The sequence below is a fragment of the Drosophila teissieri genome, chromosome X (assembly GCF_016746235.2).
Source record: "Drosophila teissieri strain GT53w chromosome X, Prin_Dtei_1.1, whole genome shotgun sequence".
Lineage (NCBI taxonomy): Eukaryota > Metazoa > Arthropoda > Insecta > Diptera > Drosophilidae > Drosophila > Drosophila teissieri.
In genome coordinates this window covers 17,166,746-17,190,753 of record NC_053034.1, presented here as the reverse complement: position 1 = coordinate 17,190,753, position 24,008 = coordinate 17,166,746, and the positions used below count along the sequence as shown (strand labels likewise).

The following is a 24,008-nucleotide window of genomic DNA, read 5'->3' as shown; positions in this document are numbered from 1 at the left end:
GCAGCGTCAAGTTCTAATTGAATTCCAGCCCCTCGTCGCTGTCTGTGCATCGATTAACTCGCCTGCGTCTCCTGCTAAACTCAATCTTCGTTTGATGACAATTTCATTCCTATTAGACGGCCGGCAGTTGGAGGGCTAAATGCCAGTGGAAATGCATAAAAAGCAGCGGGAAAAGAAGTCGAAAAAGAAGAAAAATAGATATGGCCAGCTTATTTTAATTGCCCGCCTTGTTTCGACCAAGAGAACTGGGGTTAAAGCGGAAATGGCAGTGAAATTGGTTGAGTTTTTGGCTAAGCAACGGTGGGTTAAAATGATGGTTACTCATTTTGGTTAGCAGGATATACATATGCAACTGCAACACTAGGTTTCCTTTCCAAAAAACCGAAACAAAACAAACAAGAGAGCGAGAAATCGAGCAAGCGAGAGAACAAGAATAAAATCAAGTGTTACTATTTTTAAATTAACCCCACAACGCCCACTGTGCGCCGTCTGGGTCTGCGGTCGCATTTTGACCGAGCCACGGCAATTATTTTGACGACGCTTAATTTGCGTTGAGTTGGAGATTTCTCGGATGCGGCTGATGACGAGCAAGACGAGATGAGATGAGATGAGTTTAGATGCCATGCGATGCGATGAGTTCAGCTGAGTTGAAGACTGGCGATGAAGATTGGGAATTGAAGATGGGGAATTGAGGATGGGAATGGGAATGGGGACGGCGACGATGTCGCGGTTAACTTGCATCAAAATTGAAGCGACAGCATAGCAAACTAATTAAAGACCGGGCATTTACCGCCCCAAATTGAATGATTTTTATGCTTAGCCTTTTTTAATTGTTCGAATTTCGTTGAATTGCTCTGGGCACTGCGTTTGATGGCCTTCCACCTCCAACAACCCAAAAAAAAAAGGAACTAAAATGCAGAGCAGCAGGCATAAGGCGCTATAATGACATATTTCACGTTCTATGTAATGAAATGAAATGAAATGGCTTTCATCTGGGTGTTTTTATACATTTTTTCATTTGGAAATCAATTGTGTAGTTAATGGCTAAGCTTCGTCTATTTTCTTTTCCGCACATCAAGCAGAAATATGTGATAATCATATGTGTCTGGTCTTTATATAAATTTGTTTTCTTTGTGCCACATTTAATCGCGTGCTACTTACCACTACCACTTGGCAATTGTATGAATTCTTGGTCTTGTTTTTTGCACTTGGCTATCTATCATAATAATCGTTTTGGACTGTCACACGTACACACAGCGCCGAAGGTTGGCAAACAAAAACGCCAACGGAGGCTAATCAAACACATCAGCAACATCAGGCAGCAAAGCAAAAGCAAAAGCAACATCATGCAGCAAAGCAAAAGCAAAAGCAACATCAGGCAGCAAAGCAAAAGCAACATCAGGCAGCAAAAGCAAAAGCAACATCAGGCAGCAAAGCAAAAGCAAGAGCAACAGAAACAGCAAAAGCAACAGCAACTTTAACCATGACTGCTTGAATATATCTGCATGCTTTTTGCCACCATGTATCTTCAAGATAATAAATTCAAATGCAAAGTTAATTAATTGCCGAGTTTGCTATTTGCCGTGGGATCAGCAAAAGAGCAACATGTTGCTGCTACCTATCTACCTAGCTACCTATGTATTTCACCAACGACGACGACTGCCTAGCAAACTCAATTTAATGGTAAATTAATAAAAAGAAATGAAATTTGATTTATCGACAGGGCAACATGAAGATGGAGTTGGAGTTGGAGATGCAGAAGTGTCGTCGTCTTTTGCTAATTGAAATGCTAAATTTCCGTTCATGCCTGTAATTGACTTGGTGGCCCAGAGGTGCGATGTGCAATCGAAATTGACAATTTTACAGATTGCCCAGAAATTTGCCAGTGTGCCAGTGATGCATACATACATACATACATACATACATACCAACAAATATTAATGGCTACAAGACTTTGGGCCAAGACTTGGCAGATTTTTCATTTGAGCAAAACCCAGCCACCCACCGCCACCTTCTTCACTCGATTATTTGTTGGCCATAAATCACGTGCAGCGAATTCGGCTTTTCCTTTTGGCCAATTGCATTTGCGACTTGTCACCGTTTTAATGGCCTCCAATTAGAGGCAGAGGCAGAGCCGTGTGTGCATGTTTCTAAATTTATAAAGTGGCAAGAAAAAAAGCGATAAACAAACAAATAAAAAACCATAAAAAATTGAAAAGATTTTCCCTTTAATGAGGTGTGTGCGCGGGAAAGTTGAAAATCCAACAATAATGCTGAAATGCTAAAATGCTGAATTGCCGCAGCAGCAGCAAGAATAATTTTTTTAAATTCCAAATTGAACTGAACTAGCTCACGCAACAACAAAAGCCCAAGCGAACGAAAATAAGGAAATAATCAATTTAAAAAAATCAAAATCACACATTTGCCCGCCACAAAACTATACTAAGTACTACTACTATGCCACCATACATTCATTGCAATCAGTCAATGTGCGACAGAGAGCGACACACAGCGGGCGAAAGAGAGGGCGAGAGAGTGAGAGAGAGAGGGGGAGAGAGGGAGAGAGGGAGAGAGGGAACTATCCATATGGCCGGACTGCTCAGACACACTCACTGATCAGAATCCATATGCGATAAATAAATTGAATTTATCCGCAATTGGTCGAAAGTGCCAGGGGGTTGCTGTCCATAGGCTACCAAGTGCGATATGTCTGTGAGTCGTTTGCCATCAGGGGCGCACTGCAAAGGGGATCAAATAACGCCGAACCTCAAAGATGCCACTAAATGTGGCAAGAAGCTTTTAGCTATCGAAACTGCGTACTTTTGCCTACGCCACTGCACATATAGTACGATAATGACTGTTTTTCACTTTAATCAGCAAATACAAACAGCAACCACAGCCACGATAAACGCAACAGCAACACACAACAGCAACAACACACAACAGCAACAGCAGCAACACACAACAACAGCAACACACAACAGCAACAGCAGCAACACACAACAGCAACAACACACAACAGCAGCAACACACAACACACAACAGCAACATCAACATACAGCAATGATTGCAGGCAGTAGTAGTACATAGTCCTAAACTAAGCTCAATGTCTCCAGTAATCCATGTGCTTTGGTATTTGTGTGCTGATTGATTTGAATTGAATAATTGCAATTGTGCGACTTGTATTTGTATTTGTATTTGTATTTGCATTATTATTATTATGTATGTCTTTTTGTACATTTTCAGTTCGTTTTTGTGCTCGAATTGAGACTAATGACATGTCGAGATGGATGGAGACGACCATTTCAATTTCAATTTCAATAACTAAACCACTAATCCAATGCTGCCCTCCTCACCCGTTTCATAATTTCCCCTCGTGAGCAGCGCACCAAAAATATATATAATTTATGTATATATTGTAGTTAAACTTTTGCTTCGATTGGCATAATAATTCATACTAAATTCGAATAGTCGCCAATAATTTGGTTTGCTTCGTTTCGATTCTTGAGCATTTGACATGTGCAAAACGCAGCAACAACAAGCTCTAATATAATGAGAATCAAATTAATAAACAAAAACAAAACAAACAAAATCTAAAATAATTGAGCACTTGCCTTGGAATCAAAGATTACGAATTTTGAATTATTTGTTGTTTGATTAGAAAAAGAGAGACTGCGAGTGTGACAAAATAAAAATAATAAAAAACAGCATTTCTCAGGCAGATCATCGCATCGATTCCGATGAGTTGTTTAAACAGTTGATCTGGTTTGCCTTCGCCGGCTGAGTTTAATTTTAGACCATTTGCGTTAGACATTTGATGGATTTTCCGCTCGATTTGCATTTAAAAATAACACAACGGCATTGTCTTTCGCCTGGAGCGTGTACCCAAATATTTGGCTCTGTGGCACAAATATATCATATATGTACATATACATACATACATATATTTGAGACAACCCTTTCGGGGTTTTGCCTCTGACGTGGGCGGTCTGGGCAAATAACTATTCCATATACATATATACATACATCTATGTATATCTGTATACTCCAATTCCAATTAGGCGTGGAAAAAAGCCATCCGTCAATGCGAGAATTAGAATTAGAATTATATTATTTTTGAGCGCCCATCGTGGGATCGAATTAAATGGGCATCGTCGCAGTCACGCGATGCTGATGACGATGATGATGATGATAAGCACAAATCGAATTTGTGCATGAAAAATTATGATTATTTCTATTATTATTTCCAAACCGATTATCTATCACGTCGCAGATGTCCGCATTATGCTGGTCAACGAGATGCGGGACACAAAACTACTTATACTATATGTGCTCAATAATCGCGTTGGTTATCAGTCAAATATGTTTGAAATATTTCCCAAAATAGCCGCTTAAATGCTTTGATTTGAAATATACTCGTTACTTGCTGCTTGGTAGCTCTTCGCATAACCGCATTGAAAAACCTCAAACCTTATCAATGAATTCGTATGAAAATAACCCAACCATTGTTCAGAAATGCCTGTGGTTTTCAACATATTTGGTTGCTAATCAGATATATTTTCGTTTTATTTTCATTTCTGGTGTTAGGATAAACAACTAAATCTAGCCGCAAAACACAGTAGATACAACATTGATTTCGGTTTTTTCACTCGCTGTTTTTATTGTGCATAAAAACAAGTGGATGTCGAAAATTGTTGATAAAAAACTTCTAAAAATCATATACATATATATATGTATGTATTTGTAGGGCAGATAAAAACCAACAAAAAACCGAAATCGTGAACGTTATTTAGTAAATATACATTTCTTGTATTCCGCTGGTTTTTTCCGCATATGCTGTTTGTTTTTGTTTGCGGCGTGTGATAAAAATTTATAACAAACTGCCACCGTACGTGTCGTTTTTGTTTGAAATTATTATGTGCTTAGTATTGTTAAAAAAAAATAAGAGAACAAAAATCGAAGCGGAAGCTGCTGCGTTGGCTGCTAATTTGTTGTTCATTATTTGTTTGCTCTGTCAAGAAGCATTTCATTTCATTTCATTTTTCTTCTCTTTTTTTCTACTTTTTTTGTTGGCTAGCTTTTTTGTTTTTTGATAATATTTTCTCATTTTTTCGATGCGTTTTATTTTTGGAAGCGAGTCGCGGGGCCCAAAAGCACTTTGTCTATAAAAATGCGAAAATGCACTTCTGCGAAAAAATAAACACATGCCTCATAGCCAAAACAAACGCGCTGCAAGCTGCGGAGCTGCTGCACTTCGACTCTAACAACAAACAACTGTTGCAATTCCATTTAACATCGTTTCTGGGCAAAAACGCACAAAAACGCACAAAAACGCGCAAAAACTCGCCCCATACAAATGTGTGCAAAATAATAGTGGTCGAAGCTAACTAAATGCATTTCCAAAATGAACTGAATATAAACAATGGAATGAAGTCTAAAATGCAATAAACTAGCTAGTTCTTTTCTTGTATAATTACCCTGTGTAATTTTGCCATTTTGCATGCAATAGAACTAGTATTTTGCCCGCAACTGTGGATCGTATATCCCAGGGCCTCTGCGCTCATATGCCTGTCGATCATCTTTGGCTGCCGCCGTTTCGAGGACACAAAAATATTGTCGCATATTTATGAACATGTGTAACAGATAAATCTGAATCTACGCACACAGCGGCGCTCATAAGTGATTTAGTTGTCAGTCGAGTGCATTTATCACAGCTGTGCATGGACGGCGGTTTCACTGGGGATTAAAGGGGGGAGGTTTCAGGGGGTTAGGGGGGGGCTTGGAGAGGTGTCGTCCGGGCGCCAGTAATCAAACTAATGAGCTTGGGCCCACCACCAGGCGGCAAAAATAGCTTTAAATGGATTTCAAATAAGAAAACGCGCACAAAACGCGCGGAAAACGCAGGCTAAAAGCCAAAGCCGCGCAGCATGTCAGTGGCGCGCAGAGGGGTTTATTTATACATTTCGATTGAAATTAAAAGGTAAAGTGGGGATTTCTACCATTTCGAAATCAATATATGCTCAAAGAATTTATTAAAATTTTTTTTTTTGTAACACTGAGTTTTTTAAGTCCCCCTGCGCGCCACTGTGTGGGTGGTGGGGTGTCTGGCCAAGTGAAGTGATAAAACATTAAAGAAATGCGCTGCTCCTTGTATTTTTTTGCTCCTCTTCTTATCCAGCAACACCTAGGGGTTGCTAATGGAAGCGAAGTCGTTGCTGTTGTTGCTGTTGCACTTAATGGCAAATGATAATGATTGATGCTAAAATGCAATGTGCAGCACTCCCGCCGAGTGCACATCTTCGAATCGCCACAAAAAGCCGCACGAAACACTTCAACTCCAAGCTTTTCACTTTCACGGGTGGTTTTTCTGGATAAGCAATCATTCAATGCGGTGCATTCATTGCAAAAAGACAATGCAAAGGGAAAACGACTGTAAGGGAAAGGGTATGGATTGTGTCTTATTTTTGCATTAGGCAAATTGGTCGCTTTCTGGGGACTTCTAATGGGTATATTGAGATTTTTTATAGAACGAAGTCGCTGTTTGATTTGTGAATATTGAGATTTCTTATAGAACGAAGTCGCTTTTTGATTTGGGAATATTGAGAGTTTTTATAGAAGGAAGTCGCTGTTTCATTTATGAATACTGAGATGCTTTACAGAAAGAAGTCGCTGTTTGATTTGTGAATATTGAGATACTTTATAGAACGAAGTCGCTGTTTGATTTGCGAATATTGAGATTCTATATAGAAAGAAGTCGCTGTTTGAATTACGAATATGGAGATTCTTTATAGAACGAATTACTGTTTAATTTATGAATATTGAGATGCTTTACAGAAAGAAGTCGCTGTTTGATTTGCGAGTATTGAGATTGCTTATAGAACGAAGTCGCTGTTTGATTTGCGAATATTGAGATTCTTTATAGAACGAAGTCACTGTTTGATTTGCGAATATTGAGATCCCTGTTTGATTTGCGAATATTGACATTAATATCTGCCATACTTGGCAGCTCAAGCCCGTAATGTCAAGTAGTCATTGGTGTTTTATCCATCTCACACCCATTGCCACAAGCTACATCTTCCTTTCAGTACCCATTGGGTAAACAAACAAAGGCATTCAACAAATTTGTAGGCGTAAAAATTGTCTTGTCAATATTTTAATGATATCACTTTACACCCCCTGGTTTTTGCAGGGTCCTTGTCCCTGTCCTCGTCCTCGTCGTCGTCCTTGTCGCTTGGGCCCCAAACGTCGTCCTTATTTGCCTGTCGCAAAAGTTTCCTTCTAACTTTTTCCCTTGGCTTCATCCAGGGCTTTCCCAGGGAAAAAGGCTCAAAATCCCTGACTGTATGTTCGCTTTTTTTATTCGCCTATTTTTTTGACTTTCTTTCTGTTTTTTTTTTGTATTTTAGCCAGTTTGTCCCTTTTGGCCGCTTCTTCTTGTTCTTGGGCGTGTAAAGAAGAAGTCAAAAGTCCCGCCGCTCATTTGTTTGCCTTGTATATACATACATATATATAAATATACATTTTTTTGTTGTTTTCTATTTTTCCCGGTTTCGGTTTCGTCGTACTCGGGCAACATTTTTTCTGTTTGGCTAGAAAATTACAAGAAAAGTGGCCGAGTGGTTGGAAAAGTGTGCGGGTGGGTGGCGGTTGAGAGGGGGGTGTTTTGTTTATTTGTGCAAGTGTTTTCTCAATTGTGCGTACTGGTTTGAGGGGTCGGAGGGGTTGGGAGGGGTGGGAGGGGGTCGGTCAGTCGTGCGTCGTCGTCTGCGGTTGAAATTCCTATCCTTGGTGCTCTGGTTAACTTTTTTACGCTTCCTTCACTCCTTTTGCCAGCCCACGGCATCCTTTCCCCAACGCTTTGCCCAGCCGCTTTTCCCAACCGCTTTTCGCCCGCTTTTCCCCCGCTTTTCCCCCGCTTTTCCCCCACTTTTCCCCCCTGTTAAAAAACACACTTGCACATTCCGAAATTCCGGTGTGGGCGGCGACGTTTGTCTAATCTTAACGGTTTTACATTTCATTGCGCCGGGTAATTGTCCGCCGCTGGTTTGGGTGGCTATTTCAAGGATATTCGACCTTAGTCCGCTACAGTTTACAGTTTATTAAATTAAAAAGTCACTTAAAGTTGCTGCTTTTTTATGTTCATAGGGTTGCGTTTAATCCCTAGTACTGGGACTACCTGGTAACGAGGGCTTAAGAGATGGACTTTCCCTTAGAAGCAGTTAGCTTGGCCAAGAGATTTAACCTCTGGTTAACAGTATATACTTCAATATATTCATTTAACTTCTGGTTAACAGTATATACTTCAATATATTCATTTAACTTCTGGTTAACAGTATATCCTTCAATATATTCATATAACTTCTGCTTAACACAATATATATCAATATATTCATTTAATCCCTCTGCTTAACAGCATATGCTTGAATAAATTTAACTAATGCTTTACTTTTGGCATATCTTTTTGTTGGTTCGTGTAAACTATTTGTAAACTATCGTGTAAACTAATAACTCTAGTGTAGCGGTTATAGCCACTTAACCTCCGGTTAGTTAGTTAGCTGGGACTTACCTCTTTGTCTTTGGCAGCTAGTAGCACAGCAGGCTGGCCATTGTTGTTGTTATTGTTCTTCTTCTTGCGCTTCTCGCTGTTGCCGCTGCTGCTGTGATTGTTGTTGTTGTTATTGTTGTTGTTGGTGCTGTTGTTGTTATTATTATTATTATTGTTGTTGTTGTTCGCGTTGGTGTTGCTGGTGGCCGTGTTGCTGGTATTGTTGTTATTGCTGGTATTCGTATTGTTGTTGGCGCAATCATCGTCCTCCGCCGAACTGGCCACATGTTGCATGTTACTCTCGTTGCCACTGCCATTGCCGCCACTGCCAGTGTTGTTCTTTCGACTACAACTATTATTGCTATCGCTTGTATTGTGATTATTGCTAACATTTAAACTAGCCTCCCCCGCATCCTCCTTCTTCGCCGCAAGATCCTCTGCATCTGCATCTGCATCCTGCTGCTGTTGTGTCGTTGTTGCACTTGGCTCAGTTCTGGTTTCTTGCTGTGCATCCAGCTCCATGTCATCAGCATTCGATTGCATCGAGGCATTCTCCTCCTCATCATCCTCTTCCTCATCCTCCTCTTCCGCCTCTTCCGGCTCCGCCTCCGCCTCCGCCTCCTCCTCGTCCTCGTCCTCCTCCTCCGCTTCGTCGTCCAGCTCCTCCTCGTCCTGGTGACTGTTGTTGTGATTGACGTTGCTGCCGGTGTTGCCGCTCTTCATGTTGCCAGTGGCAAGCGTGGTTGCTGCTGCTGCTGCTGCTGCTGCTGCTCCAGTTGCAACTGTTGCCGCTGGCTGTTCTGTGGGAATGGCAACTTCGTTCGCCGGCGAGTGGAGGGGCGATTGCTGTTGCTGCTGCTGCTGCTGTTGCAAGGCCGCCGCTGCTGCCGCGGCTGCCGCCTCCATCATCATCATCTGCTGGGCGTGATTGAAGAAGAGTTTGGGATTGAGGCAAGCGCCGCCAACACCGCCAACACCGCCGCTCTGTTGCAATGTGCTATGCAACTGCTGCTGCTGCTCGGCGCTGAGCAACGGCGGCGAGGGCGACGGCGTGTTTGTGTTTGCCAGCAGATTGCTGCCGTTCTGCTGTTGCAGCGTTATGGCCGCTGCAACAATGGAGCTGTTCAGCAGCTTCTCGCTGTCCGTTTGCTGCAACTGTTGTTGCAACTGTTGCTCGTCCTCGATGTGCTCGTTGGTGGTCGCTGTTGCGCCTGCAACAACTGCTGCAACTGCTGCTGCTGCTGTTGCTGCCGCTGCTGCTGTATCGCTATTCTCGCTGTTGAGATTGCTGTCGGGATTGCCGGTGGATAGCTGCTCTTTGAGTGTGTTCACTTCCTTTTCGGCAAGGGTTGCGCGCTGCAAAACAAATAATAAAAAATAAGGATTTGATTAATATATATTATATATAATATATTATAAATATTTATGCAAAAAACGACGGACATTAGGCGCATATGTTGCTTTGCACACGAACCAAAAGCTAAAAGTTTACAACACCACCCCTCGCACTATAACACTGCTGCCTCATTCAGACTTTGCCAACTATCGACCCTCATTAATTTTACTTTTAAAGTCATTACGGGTTAAATTTAGCCAAATTAATACGTTGCAAAAACTTTTGCCAGCACCAAACACACACACACACACACAGTCACACGCCAAATAGGCCAAAAGGAGTCAGACGGAAGGCTTAAAAAACATTCCGGGCTATTTCCGTCTGCATTAGCAACCAAAGCAACAGCAACAACAACAGCAACAGCAAAAAGGATATAGAGCCAGGACGAAGAACAAATTTATAGTTTATCGTCGGTATCGATAAGCCCAACTTGAAAATGCTACTCCCTGCTATTAGTGACCTGACCTTCGATGTTTCTCATTCTCCCTCTCCTGCTCCAAATTCAAATGCCAAAATGTGAAATTAAAACAACAAAATAGAAAGCATTGCAAAACACCAAAAAACCAAAAAAAGAAATAAAGAAAGGAGAAGAGAAACTGCCAAAGAAGGTTACAAAAATATGCGGTGCAAACTTTTTTGGCAAATTAGTCTGGAACCCAGAACCCGAAACCCAGAACCCAGAACCCAGAACCCAGAACCCAGACCAGGATACCAGAATCAGGATCTGCCCCCGAAGTTTTAAGGCTTCCAATTCCATTTCCATGCCATTTCGCCTAAGCTCCAAGTTCCAAGCTGCAAAGTCCAAAGCCAAAGCCAAAGCCCAAGCAGCAAATGGCAATGACTTTTGCTTCGATTTTCCGTTGATTTGCTCAGTTTGGTTGGGTTTTGATATGGTTTGGGGTTTTTTGTGCAATTTTATTTGTATAAATACCGGAAGCTTGCAAAAAACCAGGACTTCGGTGGGCGTTGCAGGCAATAAAGAACTTTGGAAATTAGTCGGTGGGCAATTGCTGTTGCTGCTGCTGCCAAAACTATTTGGTGTGAGTTTTAAGCCTTTGCTGTTGCTGTTGCCTTTGCTGTTGGTTCTTGGCCAAATTGTTCCACTTGATATCGATGAAGGTCCTGCTGCCCTCCGATTTGCCGAATAAAGTTAAGCAGGAAGTCGTTACACCGACTGCAGAAATGGGCAAAGGCTGTTAGATAGTTGGGTTTTCGTGTGCTGTGACTTCTGATATTTCAGCGCTAAAACTTAAAACTTACTTAAGAAAAATGGTCAGTTGTGCGGCTTTAAAAAGCAGCAAATATACATTTTCCCTTATTGAACTTCTTCTCCTGAAAAACCCAAGCCACAAATCGTTCGACATTCGATGGATTTGGAGTGCGCTTAATGACAATATCCCTGGGAAAAGCGAATGGCAAATGGAAAGTCCCTTGCCCTGCTGCCAGGCATATTTGTCAACATCATCATCCTCATTACGAGCAAATCGAGGGGAAGGGGAGTGGGGAGTCTCGCATAGATATATATTTATGATATTTAAAAGCTCTTAAGTACAAACAACAGACAAGTGGTTGGGTGCAGTTGTGTCCTTCGTCCTTCGGCCGACGTCCTTTCGAATGCCAGACACACTGGCAGACAGCTGGAAAGTGGGTGGGCTTGGGTGGTTTACCCCACTCTCTTTCTCTCTATCTCTTTCTCTTTCTCTCCAGCCTGGTGGCTCAGTGGTTGCTCTGTTTTAAGACCTCGCTTGGCGGCTGCTGTTGCTGCCACAGTCTTGTTGTTGCCGCTTGTCGTTGCCCGTGAGCTGCTTAAGCTTGAAAATTGTTTTCATAATGGCCAAAAGCGAGCGGCTTGCCGAAGGATACTTTTCCGTTTTCATTTTCATTTCGATGTTGATGTGGCTGATGCTGATGCCCGGTTTCCATTTCTTTCGCTGACTTTTTGCTGGACCAACAGAAAGCAGAACCACCAAAATCGATCAAACTGAGAAGCAATCCACGTGGGAAAGGCAGCACTTGTGCGCCGTCCAGCTTTTTGCCACCTCGCAGAAATAGTTTCTTCGAAATTCGAAATAATTCTTTGAAACGCAGTCTGCTGGGCAAATCAATTAATGCCAGTCAGTCCAAAGATTCTGGATTCTGGCCCACTTTGAGTAGGGCTTAGCAGCAGTTGGCAACCAAATGAGTTAATTAACTAAAATGCGGGTGGCTTTGCTCGGCATTTTCTGTTTTTTTTTTCTGTTTTCCGTTTGGAGCGGGTTTTCCTATGTTGTATTTATTTTATTTCTTTTTTTTGGGTTTTTTTTCGTAACTCTGCCCACTTCAAGGGCTCGCGTTCGCCGTCCTTTTGGCCCGTGTGTGTGGTCAGCTTATGGCGAGGCGAGGCTTTTCGTATTGAGCACCCTTTTAGCAGCTGCCCCCAGCTGCCGCGTTTATTTTTGGGTTTCATTTAATATTTTGCCGGTTGCCACTTCAAAGGAGCTTTCCAAAAAAAAGAAATGATATATATATATATCGCATGGAAAAACGGGTAAAAAGTCTCGCGCGCGAAGCAAAAATGTTAAGTGAAATGTTAGCCGCTCGTCTGAGGGTCTCTTAAAATTCCAGTCATACTACAAATTGAATTGCAATTGGGATGGCTAAATTAATTATATATATATATATTATTACTGGTTTTGAGTGGATTAAGTTCAACTGGCATTTCTATGGCTCATTTGTTTCGCTCGCAGACTGCAATTGTATCAACTATCGGCAAGCGCAACTTGAAAGTGCTTATCCCATTTTGAACGCCTGTTTCGGTTTCTGTTTCTGTTTCTGATTCAGATTCAGATGCTGTATTTTATTTTATTTGATTTTTTCTTTTCTTTATAATGTTTTGTGTGTGTCCCCGTGGCCGTGTGTGTGTTTGAGTTGTTTGCTCGCAATTGTCGTGTGCTTGGCACATGTCAACTCATTCGCCAAAAGCCCCGTGCCCCTTCTTGCTGCCCCTTGCCCCGTGCCACTGCCACCCCGCCCATTTTGCACACCCTCTGAAGTTGCAGCATGCGGCATTGTCTCAAGCTGTTTGTCTGAAGTGAGCTTGCCTCAAGACCCGCGAACGGGGAATTCTCTCTCTCTTCGCCAAGCAGCAAGGAGCAAGCAGCTGCTGTCAGGACCTCAGGATTTCTGAGCTTCTGAGCTTCTGAGTTTCTGCGTTTCTGAATTCCTGAATTTCAGAATTTCTGGATTTCACGATTCCCGCACTTTTCTCGATTTTTTTGCAGCAGGGAGGTTGGGCGAGAGCACTTTTTGTAATTAGTACGAAGGCAATGTTATGAATTGTGCTTCAACTTAAGCTCGAGTGCCTTCATCTTCATCTCCTGCTTTTCCACATACAAAAAGGGGGCACATTCAACCCCCTGTTGCCCGCAAGGGTTAGCAACATCGATGGGGAAATGGTATGGGATGGGTTAACACGCGAGGCTGCATTGTGCGGTTTTGTGGACAATAAATCAAAGCAAATCAATGCAACAGCAACGGACGGCGAGTGCAGGAATGGGGTCTTCAGGGGGTTAAGGTGGCACACGCCGTTACTGCTGTGACTCTTTGATGCCAGTAGCTGCCTAGTTAGCCGCGCAAAGTCGAAGGACTCGTGAAAGTCCCTCCCTTAACCCATGACTGCCACTTGAACGCCTACATGACATGACAGGCATGACATAAGAAGCAAGGCGAAGAAGCTGTGCCCCCAATCGCCCATAAAAAACGAGAAGCGTTTTTTTTTTCTTACAATTACACACACATTAAGCACAAGCTAAAGATAAAGCAGAAGATGGCTGCAAGGGGTTAAGCATAGATATGCATGTGTATGTGTGTGCCTGTCTAATGAGAGCGAAAAATTATTGTAGCAGACAAAGAAAAACAGGAAAATGTAGATTAAGCTTTCGCTTTGACAGCCACAAATGCCAGAATAAGTACATATATGTATAAACTTGAAAATTGGATCATATACTACTATATGTTTAACCAATTTTTGAGAAATCGAAGAAGTTGTATAAAATAAGAAGCATAAAACACAACTAGCGATTAAACTCTTGCTGCGCCTTTGAAAATAGAACCCTTTCCCTGCAAACGCGACTTAATAATCCCTCTTCATAGTCCAAAGCGCATTTAAGTAGCTCAACTCTTATCCATTAATTGCTCGGTCTGCTTTTCAACTTAATACTTCAGGAACTCCCGCATGAAGCCCCCCCCCCCTTCCCCCACATTTTGTTGCCCCCCGCCACGCCCCCTTAAAAAGTATTCTTCAGATTTGGGGGCATGCCTTTGCATTTGCTTTACAATTTCAAACATCATTAGCAACGCACACAGAGCGGAGGCTGTGAAAGGGGTTGTGGGAAGTACACACACACACGCACACACACATGTGCACCAAGCAACATATATAGATCCCTTTTTGCTAATTATTTATTTAAATATTAAACAAAAAATCCCCAAAACACACACACACACACGCAGAAGGAACGAGTTGAAGCCCCACCTCGCAAAAAAGGAAATACAAAAAATAAAACTGCAACAAAAACCGAAAAAAAGAAGCAAAATGGAAAGAGTGGCATAAAATCAACACACACAGAGGAAACAACACACACACGAACACACACACACACAGAGGAAACACACACACATGCAGAGGAAGAGAAAAGACGAAAATGATGTATTGATGCTGAAAGAGAGGGGGCGATGATATCCTGCGATGGGGATCCTGTCTGCACACACAAATAAAAAACACTCGCACACACAAGACAAGCAGGAGAAGAAGAACAAGAAAAGAAAGAGAGAGACACACAGAAAAAGAGACAGAGACAGCGAGAGAGAGAGAGAGAGAGATAGCGTACGATATGGCTGTGTGTGCAAATACATAACTGTACATTCGTTGAGATACCGTTGGAGATTGGAGCGCCCCCCCCCTTCGTTTGGCTAACTAATATTTTCTAATTTAAAATTCTGTTTCTTTTTTATTGCCGCACACACAGAAACCCACTCCACACACACACACACACACACATACACACAGAGACATACATACGTATGTAAATTTATAACATTTTCTATTTACTTATCAAAAATCAGGCAAAAGGCATTGAGAAGGGGTTGCTGTTTTTATTTTACTTTGTTTTATGCTTTTTTCTGTTCCGAAGGTAGAGGGGGTGGGTGGAGAAGGGGAGGGGGGTTGTTGGTAACTGAAAACTGCGTGCACGCCCAAATGTATGCTATACAAAATATAAATTAGCTTTGATATGCGAAGCTGCTGACGAAGATGAGAATGGATGGGGGTGGGGGGGAAAGGATGGGGTCCTGTAAAAAAGGATTATATACACGCGTGCCCTGCATATGTGTCTGTTGCGTGTGAAAAGATGCTGGAAAAAAGGATTAATGCGTGCGCCAAAGCGAGAAGAAGAAGACGACACTTGGCCAAAATTCACAGTGTGGGCTTTTTTCGATTTTCAATGCGTCACATGACAGCGAAGGAGAGTTTTCCACGGAAAGAGGAAACTCAAGTTCCAACGGGTTTTGTTTTTTCTGATTTTCAGTCTCAAAGAGTGTGTGTGTGTGTGTATTCATAATACCAAAGGCTTGCGAGTGTGTGTGCGTGGGCATCAAATTAGAGGATTTGTAATTGCCATGGGCGTAGAAAGGGGATATAGAAGTAAACTGAAGCAAGTTTCAAATTAGCTCGAAGATCGTGTATACTTTTATTTTCCAGCACCCAACCTGCATTGAATAATAACTAAATATGTTAATTCCCTTGTACAAATACCACGAAGGCAAGTGCCATTGCCATTCGTGATTAACGAGAGGCATTGCAAATCCCCCTTCGGTTTCTAAACAACCCTTTTCGGAGTGACCACTTCCCCTCCCCCCCGCTTTTCAGTGACCAAAAGTAATAATAATTTTTTGGCTTATCCTTATTATTACATAACGTATGCATACCTTTTTTTGTGTGCGGCCCAAAATAACGGGACCAATCGTACATCAAAAATGAACGCTGGACATTGTACATGGGTGTGTGTGTGTGTGTGTGTGTGTGTGTATTAGATGACCCTTTTTTGTGATCCAGTGGGTGGTGGATGGGTGGCTGGGTGTGTGAGCCCATTGTTCTGTCTGCCCCCGCACCCCACCCACAGTTTTCCGGTAGGCCTTTTTCGGCCAGGATTTTTCTCTTCTTTTTTTTTGTGAAAAGTAAATAATTAAGCATTACACTGACCAAATAGCACAAAGCAAAGGGGGGGGAATGGTCAAGTCAAGGCAGAAAACAGGCCCAGACAAATACAAATAAATATAACTCATATGTGGGCATTGTGTGGGTTAAAGGGTGTGCGTGTGTGTGGGTGTGTGTGGCCATACAAATAATGATTAGAAAGCCCCGCCCCCGAAACCCTTGTAATTTTTGACATTTTTATGCGGGCCTCAAAATGCTTTCAGTGGGGATAAAAAAGGAAAGGAAAGCAAAGCCGAAGGGTTGTCCATTACCTTAAATTTGACATTTTAAAATCTAAACGAAATTAATGATTTCACTTTCCTCCTTCTCCTCCCCATTGCTGCTGGGTACAGTTGTGCACAAAAGCATAAGCATAAGCATAAGCATGTGCATGTGAGTGTATGTGTGAATGCCTAATTAAATAGTAGTACGAGTTGTGAATCCTTTCTGGCCCTCATTTAGACCAAAGCATTAATATAAACGAACGTATTAATGCTTAATACTAAGCCGCCGCAGACTAGAGAATCAATAATTCTATTTTCTTTGCTAGCTAAGCAAAGCTGGCGATGTCGAAATATCTCTTAATTAAACCGAAAATGAAGCAATTTATTATTTGCGCTTTAGAGCAAAGTCGAGACGAGACCCTTTTTCAATCAAAATTTCCAATCAATGTCAATTCATTATGCCGACTTGCTCCATCTCTTCAAAAACCAAGGCAACCAAAATGCGATGGTTGGGGTTGGTGGGTTGATGGGTTGGTTGGTTAAAATTGTAAAATTGTAAAATTGTGCTACTAAAGCAACCCCGAAGACAAAACTCAGTTGGCATTTTTAATGAAAAGCCACGCCAACAACGATGGGAGCGAAGCCCAAAAGTTGCCTGTCAAGTTTTGCCTAATCAAAATCGACAACATTTTATAGTTTGCGGGGGTTGGGGGGGGGGGGGGGGAGGGGGAGTGGTCTTTCTCAAGAGAAGCGCCCCCTGTTTCTCTGTTTCTCTATAGCGATGAGGTCCTCTTACCTTTGGGGCGATGGCTCAGCCCGCAGAGTGTGTGACAAACAAATATTTGAGAACGTAAATCAGAAATCTTTCGCTTTCATTTGGCAATCCTTTTGTGAGTGGGGAAAATCTACGAGTGAAGTGGAGTGGGGTGAAGTTGGGGGGAAATTTTGGGGTTGCTTGTGTCCTGGGCAAAATCGAAAAACATTTCGTGTATTAAAACCGAAACGAATTAATTTAATTAATTACAATCATGTCTTATTAGAGACGTATGAAGAAGACGACGACGACGACGACGACGAACCAAGACGTTGTCCTTTGGCAAATGAAGGGCTGGGGGAAGGGGGGAAAATCAAGGGGGGGAATCGGGAAAAGGACGACAGTTTTGTTGCCGGCAAAATGGAACAACAGCGCGTGTCAGCTGCCAAAGAGTTGCTTTTGTTTCAAGTGCTGCCAGCGGAGCTTAGTGGGTTAAATTTCGATGGCTTGTGGCGGGGGGAGGCGGGGGGGGGGGTAGGCGGGGGTAGGTGGGTGTACTTTTGGGGTGTTTAGGGTGAACTTCTGGGGGTGGTGGCGCCAAAATTTTATGCTCACATCATTTATAAATGCCTGATTTGTTATTTACAAAACGAGACAAGTTGCGGCATTTCGGAATTTTCCAAAAGGAGCTGGAGTATACATACATACATACATACTCGTGTTTAAGTGTAGGTATGCCTGTGTGTGTGTGAGTGTGCGTGCCCCGCCACTTAATTTGAATTTGAGTAATTGCCCAAGGAGGAGAATTCGCAGGCAAAAGCTTTGTTCACCCGGTTTTCAGTGGTTTTATTTTGGGGCAACAATTTAAAGTTTCGGAAATCAGAGAAATCTATTCTTTTCATATATATAGTAATATATAATTCTGGCTTCTTTTAACACTTTGTTGGCCATTGTTGTTGTTAATTAATTTCTGCACAAATATTTATTATTATTAGTCGACCCGCAAATGGCGATGGCAATGCACTCGGCCAGCCAACACTCGATTTATATATATGAATGTGCTTTTATATCTGCATAAAAATGCATGCCACTGATTCGCACTGCCTGCACTGCCCCCCTCCCCCTCACCACCACCCCCCTAAACACCCCTCTGCTGTCTGTGATTTTTGTTGTTGTGTTTTTTACCCCCCTCAACGACTTGACTGTCACTAAACGGCTCATCTAACTGCAATGCTTCATAGAAATTTGTTTGTATGGCCGGAGGAACGTATCGGAAAAGGGAGCATTATGGGGTTAAGGGGGCTGGTGGGGGTTAACGGGGGGAGAGGGGCGGGTCTGGCTGGCGGGCAACTTATTTTTACAACAACAATGAGCAAGTGAGATGGATGGAGAGAGAGGGAGAGGGGGAGCACAAATCACAGAAATGAAAATCGAAAAGTGCATGCTTCGCCCATATATGTGTGTAATATCAGGCAAGTGAACAGACACAAATATATTTGCATATATTTCTTTTAATACAGATAAAGAAAATATGTAGGTCATCGACAGGTAACAATCATATTCATATATATATCATACATATGTATATATATTCATACATTTGCAATCTAAAGCGCAGCTACTAAAGATCACTTTCAATTGCGACTATTATTTGCAGATTTATTCGGAAATGTTCCATATTTTTGCACGGTGCATCGCTATAGCTGCGTCTGTATATGTATATCAACACACTATAGTATATACTTTGTAGCCGAGAGTTGGGGCAACAACAAATTTACACTCCAACAGACGATGTCGTCGTGCCAGTCACTCAGTCAGCCACAGCGGCTGTCTATAATGCAGTACCGCCCCCCCTCCGCCACACCCCCTGCACCCCCTTGTGCCATATTCCCCATATCGGTTGATATATACGCGCTCATTTATATGTACCTATGTGTGTATGTATATGTACTCGCATGTGTCTGTCTTCATATCCCTCGACTCTTCTATAAAAATAGGCAAATAATTATTTAAGAATTTCTTGATTAATTGGCAACGTTGTTGTTGCTGCTATTGCTGTTGTTGTAGTTGTTGCTGTTGTTGTAGTTGTTGGGGCATGCAAATGCTGCCGCCGTCGTGAGTGAGAGAGATAGAGAGCGAGAGCGAGATAGAAGCAGACTGATGAGGCATTTTGGCCAACACTTGATTGCATTCTCAATTGTTTGCCGTTATGCATTTTTGCCAATAATTCACATAAATGGCGAACGAAATCTGCCGTCCGTCCCACAAAAGACATTTGCAATTGTTTGCTACATGTTTTTCAAGGAGACGAAAGACGGACACACTGCAACTTAGTTGCAACATGAAATGCAGCATGCAACAACAAAAAAAAAGGGGCATTGCTATTTTAATGGGCGATTTTAATTGGATAAGCAGGAATGCAGCAGGGAATGGAGTATTTGCATTGCAATGCCATTCACTTGATATCATATGATATGATATGATATGATATGATGGGTTAATGCCAGGCAATGTGTGCAGTTCACAATAGATATGCACAGGTGAGTTAATGATTTCGCTGGCTAGCCAATTAATGAAGTCAATGGCATGCTAATTATGCATCTAACACTTGCTTCTAATTAACCCGGTGGCATTTTAATCGTTTTTCTTTTGCGCATAACAAATTGAAGTTGCCAAGTGACCCAAATTTGTGCATTTAAAGTACATAAATATATACATACAATATATATGCGTATATATATATATATCCAGCCGATAAGTTAGTTCGTGGATTTCATTCACTGCGGCGACAGTTCATCCTTCGCTCTGGAAGGCAATTAGCATATTTTATATCAATTCTTGTCATACACGCATTCCACACCTTGCCATTTAGTACACCTCCCCTTACAACTCACCCCTTCACCCCTTACCACTTACCCCGCCACGTTGCCCCAACCCCCGCAGAAATTCAAGTGTCACCGCCCTAACAATTGACAAAGTTGCACAAAGGCAGAGAGCGAGAGAGACGGGGATATTGGGGGGGAAAAAGAGACGAGACATCGCACTCCTTTTGATGCCCCCCCCTTCCCTCGCTGCCCCTTGCCACTAATGCCCCTTTCTACTGCGGCGTTCATGTTCATATGTTCACGTCTGTGATGTGCGGCTCTCGTTTATTTTTATCAACTTTAGTTTTTGGGCTTTTTTGCGCTTATTATGTGTGGCAGACACAGAAAGAGAAGGCGAGGTGTGCAGGAGAGAGAGGGAGAGGGGGAAGAGTGGGAGCGAAGGGGGGAATATAGAAATGGAGAGACATCTCACAGTTTCAGATTCAAATTCAGATTCAGATTCAGCTGCAGATGCAGATTCATCTTGTTGTTCCGCATAAATAACTGTCGCCTTCTCTCTACTTCTATCTCCATCTCTATCTCCATCTCCATCTCTATCTATATTTCTATCTCCATCTCTATCGCTATCTGCTTGCCTGCTCTGTCTGGCTCGATGCACGGCATTATTTCATTAAAGTATTACAATATTAATTCGATTTCCACTAATTGACAAGAAGAACAAGAGCAGACGGCGCAGAGACAAAGCGCGAAGAATTGAAACGCAACTGAATTCGAGAATTGCGGCTGACTGAGAATTGTGGCAGTTTGAGAATTGTGGCAGTATGAGAATTGTGGCAGTTTGAGAATTGTGGCAGTTTGAGAATTGTGGCTGTCATTGGGCGTGATTACGTAGATGCCATCAATACGGTTTCTTAATAGAATTTTAATTTGTATACTACTGGTGAATTAGTGCGATTTGCTTGCATTCTACGCATCTTCTACTCTTGCCACCAAATTTTTCTTTCCAAATGCTCCCAATCCTGGGCTTACTTTTGACCTGATTTCGAGCCTGTTTAGCCGACTTTAAGCCACTTAAGGCAAAAGCACAAAAACGCACAAAAACACAAAAAAAAATGAAATGAAAACCCCTCGAAAAAATTCGCGGATAAACAAAGGAGAAGAGCATAGAGCTTCAACGCGTGAGAGTGAGAGGCTGCAGTGAAATGGGGGACATGGAAATGGAAATGGATATGAGTGGGTGGTTGGGTGGTTGGCTGGTTTCCAGAGTCTGCAAATGTTGCGGTTTTTACGCACAACATTGACTGGGTATTTTGCGTGCGAGCGAAAGAGAGGGGCTGAGACAAACTGTTGCTCGGCATTTTGCGTTGGCATGTTTGGTATGCTTCTGACCCCAAAGTACAAATCAATTGCATGTGTATGCTGCGGTGACTGTGCGTCTCTGCCTCCGTGTGTGTGTGTGAGTGAGTGTATCATTTGCACATCACACACACACACACTGTCTGCAGTCTGCACACAGATACTACACCCATACGCTGACAAACTGGCCACGTGCTGTGTGCTGTGCTGGACTGCGATTCCGATGGCGATTGCGAGTGCCTTTTGGTCAATGGCAGCCAACTGCCAGCCGACTGACTGCCGGCCTTGTCTCCCTGCGAAATTGTGTCAATTGCAGTGGCCACTGTGCGAGATGTCGCCAGCCACCCACTTTTCACACACCCAACACACACACACACATTGTCCACACTCAACGCAATGTCAACAGCATGCGCAGGTTGCGCGAATTTTCACAAAAAGTGGGGCGGGTGCAATTTCCCAACTCGCAGTTTTTTTGGGGTGAGGGAAACACAAGAGGCCTATGACATTTCAATGTCAAACTCAAACTGAGTTTAATCGGCACAATAAACGGGAGCGTTGATTTATTTCTTTGCATCTGTATCTGTAACTGTATCAACTTTGTTTCGCACTGCTAATTTGGTTCAAGTTTCAAGTAGATAAGATTAGCAGCCCCTCAATAAATTCCACCCAACTTGCATATCTAGTTTCGCCTGAAGTTGGCATTCTGCGAATTGCAATCATTTATGTATTTCCTTCGTTTTCTTTGCGCCGACGACGCTGAGTGGCGTGACCTTCAATGCGAAATCAAAATCAAAATTAAAATCGAATGCTCCCACGCATTCAATGGATGAATGCTTAATGATGATCGTATCCAACAATGAAAAAAAAAAAGAAAAAAAAAGAAAGAAAGACGACGAACGCTTAATTTAATTTCCTCCAGACAAAAATGTGAAATTCGATCGAAGGCATTTTGTGTGGCGAAAAAACAAAAAGCCCAACAAAGAATCGCTCAAAAGCTGAAGTAATTTTTCGTTTTTTTGGTTTTTTGTCGTGGGGTTTTGCATATCGACAAGGGCAAACAGGAAATCCATGTTTATGTTTAAATTAATAATAATACAAGAGAGCAGGGCACATACAACTACAAATATATATCTACATATATGTATATATATATATATATGTGTAAATAAGTATTTATAATACAAGAAGGGTATCAATGAAATGCTGCCCATTGAACGAACTCTGATGGCGATAATGATGTCGCTGCTGCTGCTGCTGATAATGATGATGATGATGATGGTGATGATGATGATGGTGATGATGATGCTGACGTTATGCGGGACAGCATTAATACAATAAATTATATTATGGCTCTTCCTGTTTGCTCCGATAAATAATAAAATGAGAAAAAGAAAACAACCAGCGAGCGAAGAACGAAATTGAACAATATTTTTCGCTCTCTTCTTTGCGCTTTAGCTGTAGCTTTGGCTTTAGCCTTTTTTTCTTTTCTTTTTTCTTTTTTTTATAATTTTTTTATATTTTTTTTTTGCGAGGGATTGATAATAATGCCTGGTCGTGGCTGGATCTGGCAGATCTTGAGCGTCTGATTTGTGCAAATAATTGAAATTTGCATATAATGAAGGCGACACACACTGGGGGCGTTCAATGCAGGGGGAAACAGGGGGGGGGGGGGAAATGTAGGGGGGGGTCTTTTTTTTTTTTTTTTCTTAATTTAGTCTTTTTCATGAATGAAGCGTTTCATGCACAGTAGCTGCAATCAAGTCGTGTGCCAACTCTTTGCGGTCCCAGGATCAGTCTATTGTAAACTGCAAACATAAATTACATTTAAGGTGAAGTAACCACCCCCTCCCGCCGCCCCTCTTTACCTTGAAAAATATGAATAAAAAAGAGGGAAACCCTAAAGCCCAAAAACTGGTCCGCAAATTGATGATCATCTGGTAATGAGCATGATGATGTTGCTGTTGCCGTTGCCGTTGCGCCCACTTTGTGTGGGCGAGATGTTGCTGTTGTGTGTCTGTTGTTGCCAAGTTGTTGCTGCTGCTGCTGATGCTGCTGCTGCTGCTGCTGCTAATGGCAGACAGACGAGACAAGTTTTGACATATTTTGTTGCAGGAGGATGGAGAGGACAGCAACAACAACAACAGCAGCGACATGAATGAAACGCAAATGAATGAAATGCGGCTCGAAGGCAGCAAACACAGGCACACAAACAAAAAACGCAAAAAAGTGAAAAATATGTATGCAGAACAAAAAAAAAAAAACACGAGGGAAAGAGAAATCTGCAAACAGGACCCCCAATCACACGTGTGTGTGTGTGTGTAGTTATCATTATAATGCCAGTCGCGACAAACATCATTAGTTGCTCAGCACCTTAAGTGGAGCACAGTGTCTGGTGAAAAACTTACGAGTTCCGAATGAGAGCAATGAAATGGGTGTATTACCTGCAATGAGAAGGGGAAAATAGTTATTCATTTGATAAGTATAGATTATAGTAGAGTTAATAGTATATTTTATTGTCTATTTTATAGTATAGTTCATGGTATAGTTCATAGTATAGTTCATGGTATAGTTCAGAGTATAGTTCATAGTATAGTTCATAGCATAGTTCATAGTATAGTTTATAGTATAATTCATGCTATAGTTTATAGTACAGTTTATAGCATAGTATATAGAATA

At 42.1% G+C, this 24,008-nt stretch overlaps 1 protein-coding gene across 4 annotated transcripts in view; it reads right to left on the bottom strand.

The window, feature by feature from the left end:
• Positions 1 to 24,008, bottom strand: part of LOC122623468 (homeobox protein cut) — a 74,713-nt gene that overhangs the window by 23,815 nt on the left and 26,890 nt on the right. For all 4 annotated transcript variants that reach the window (XM_043802654.1, XM_043802656.1, XM_043802653.1 and 1 more), the window contains one exon: positions 8,567 to 9,901. In XM_043802654.1, the coding sequence (XP_043658589.1) occupies positions 8,567 to 9,901 (1,335 nt within the window). The remainder of the gene's footprint in view (positions 1 to 8,566; positions 9,902 to 24,008) is intronic.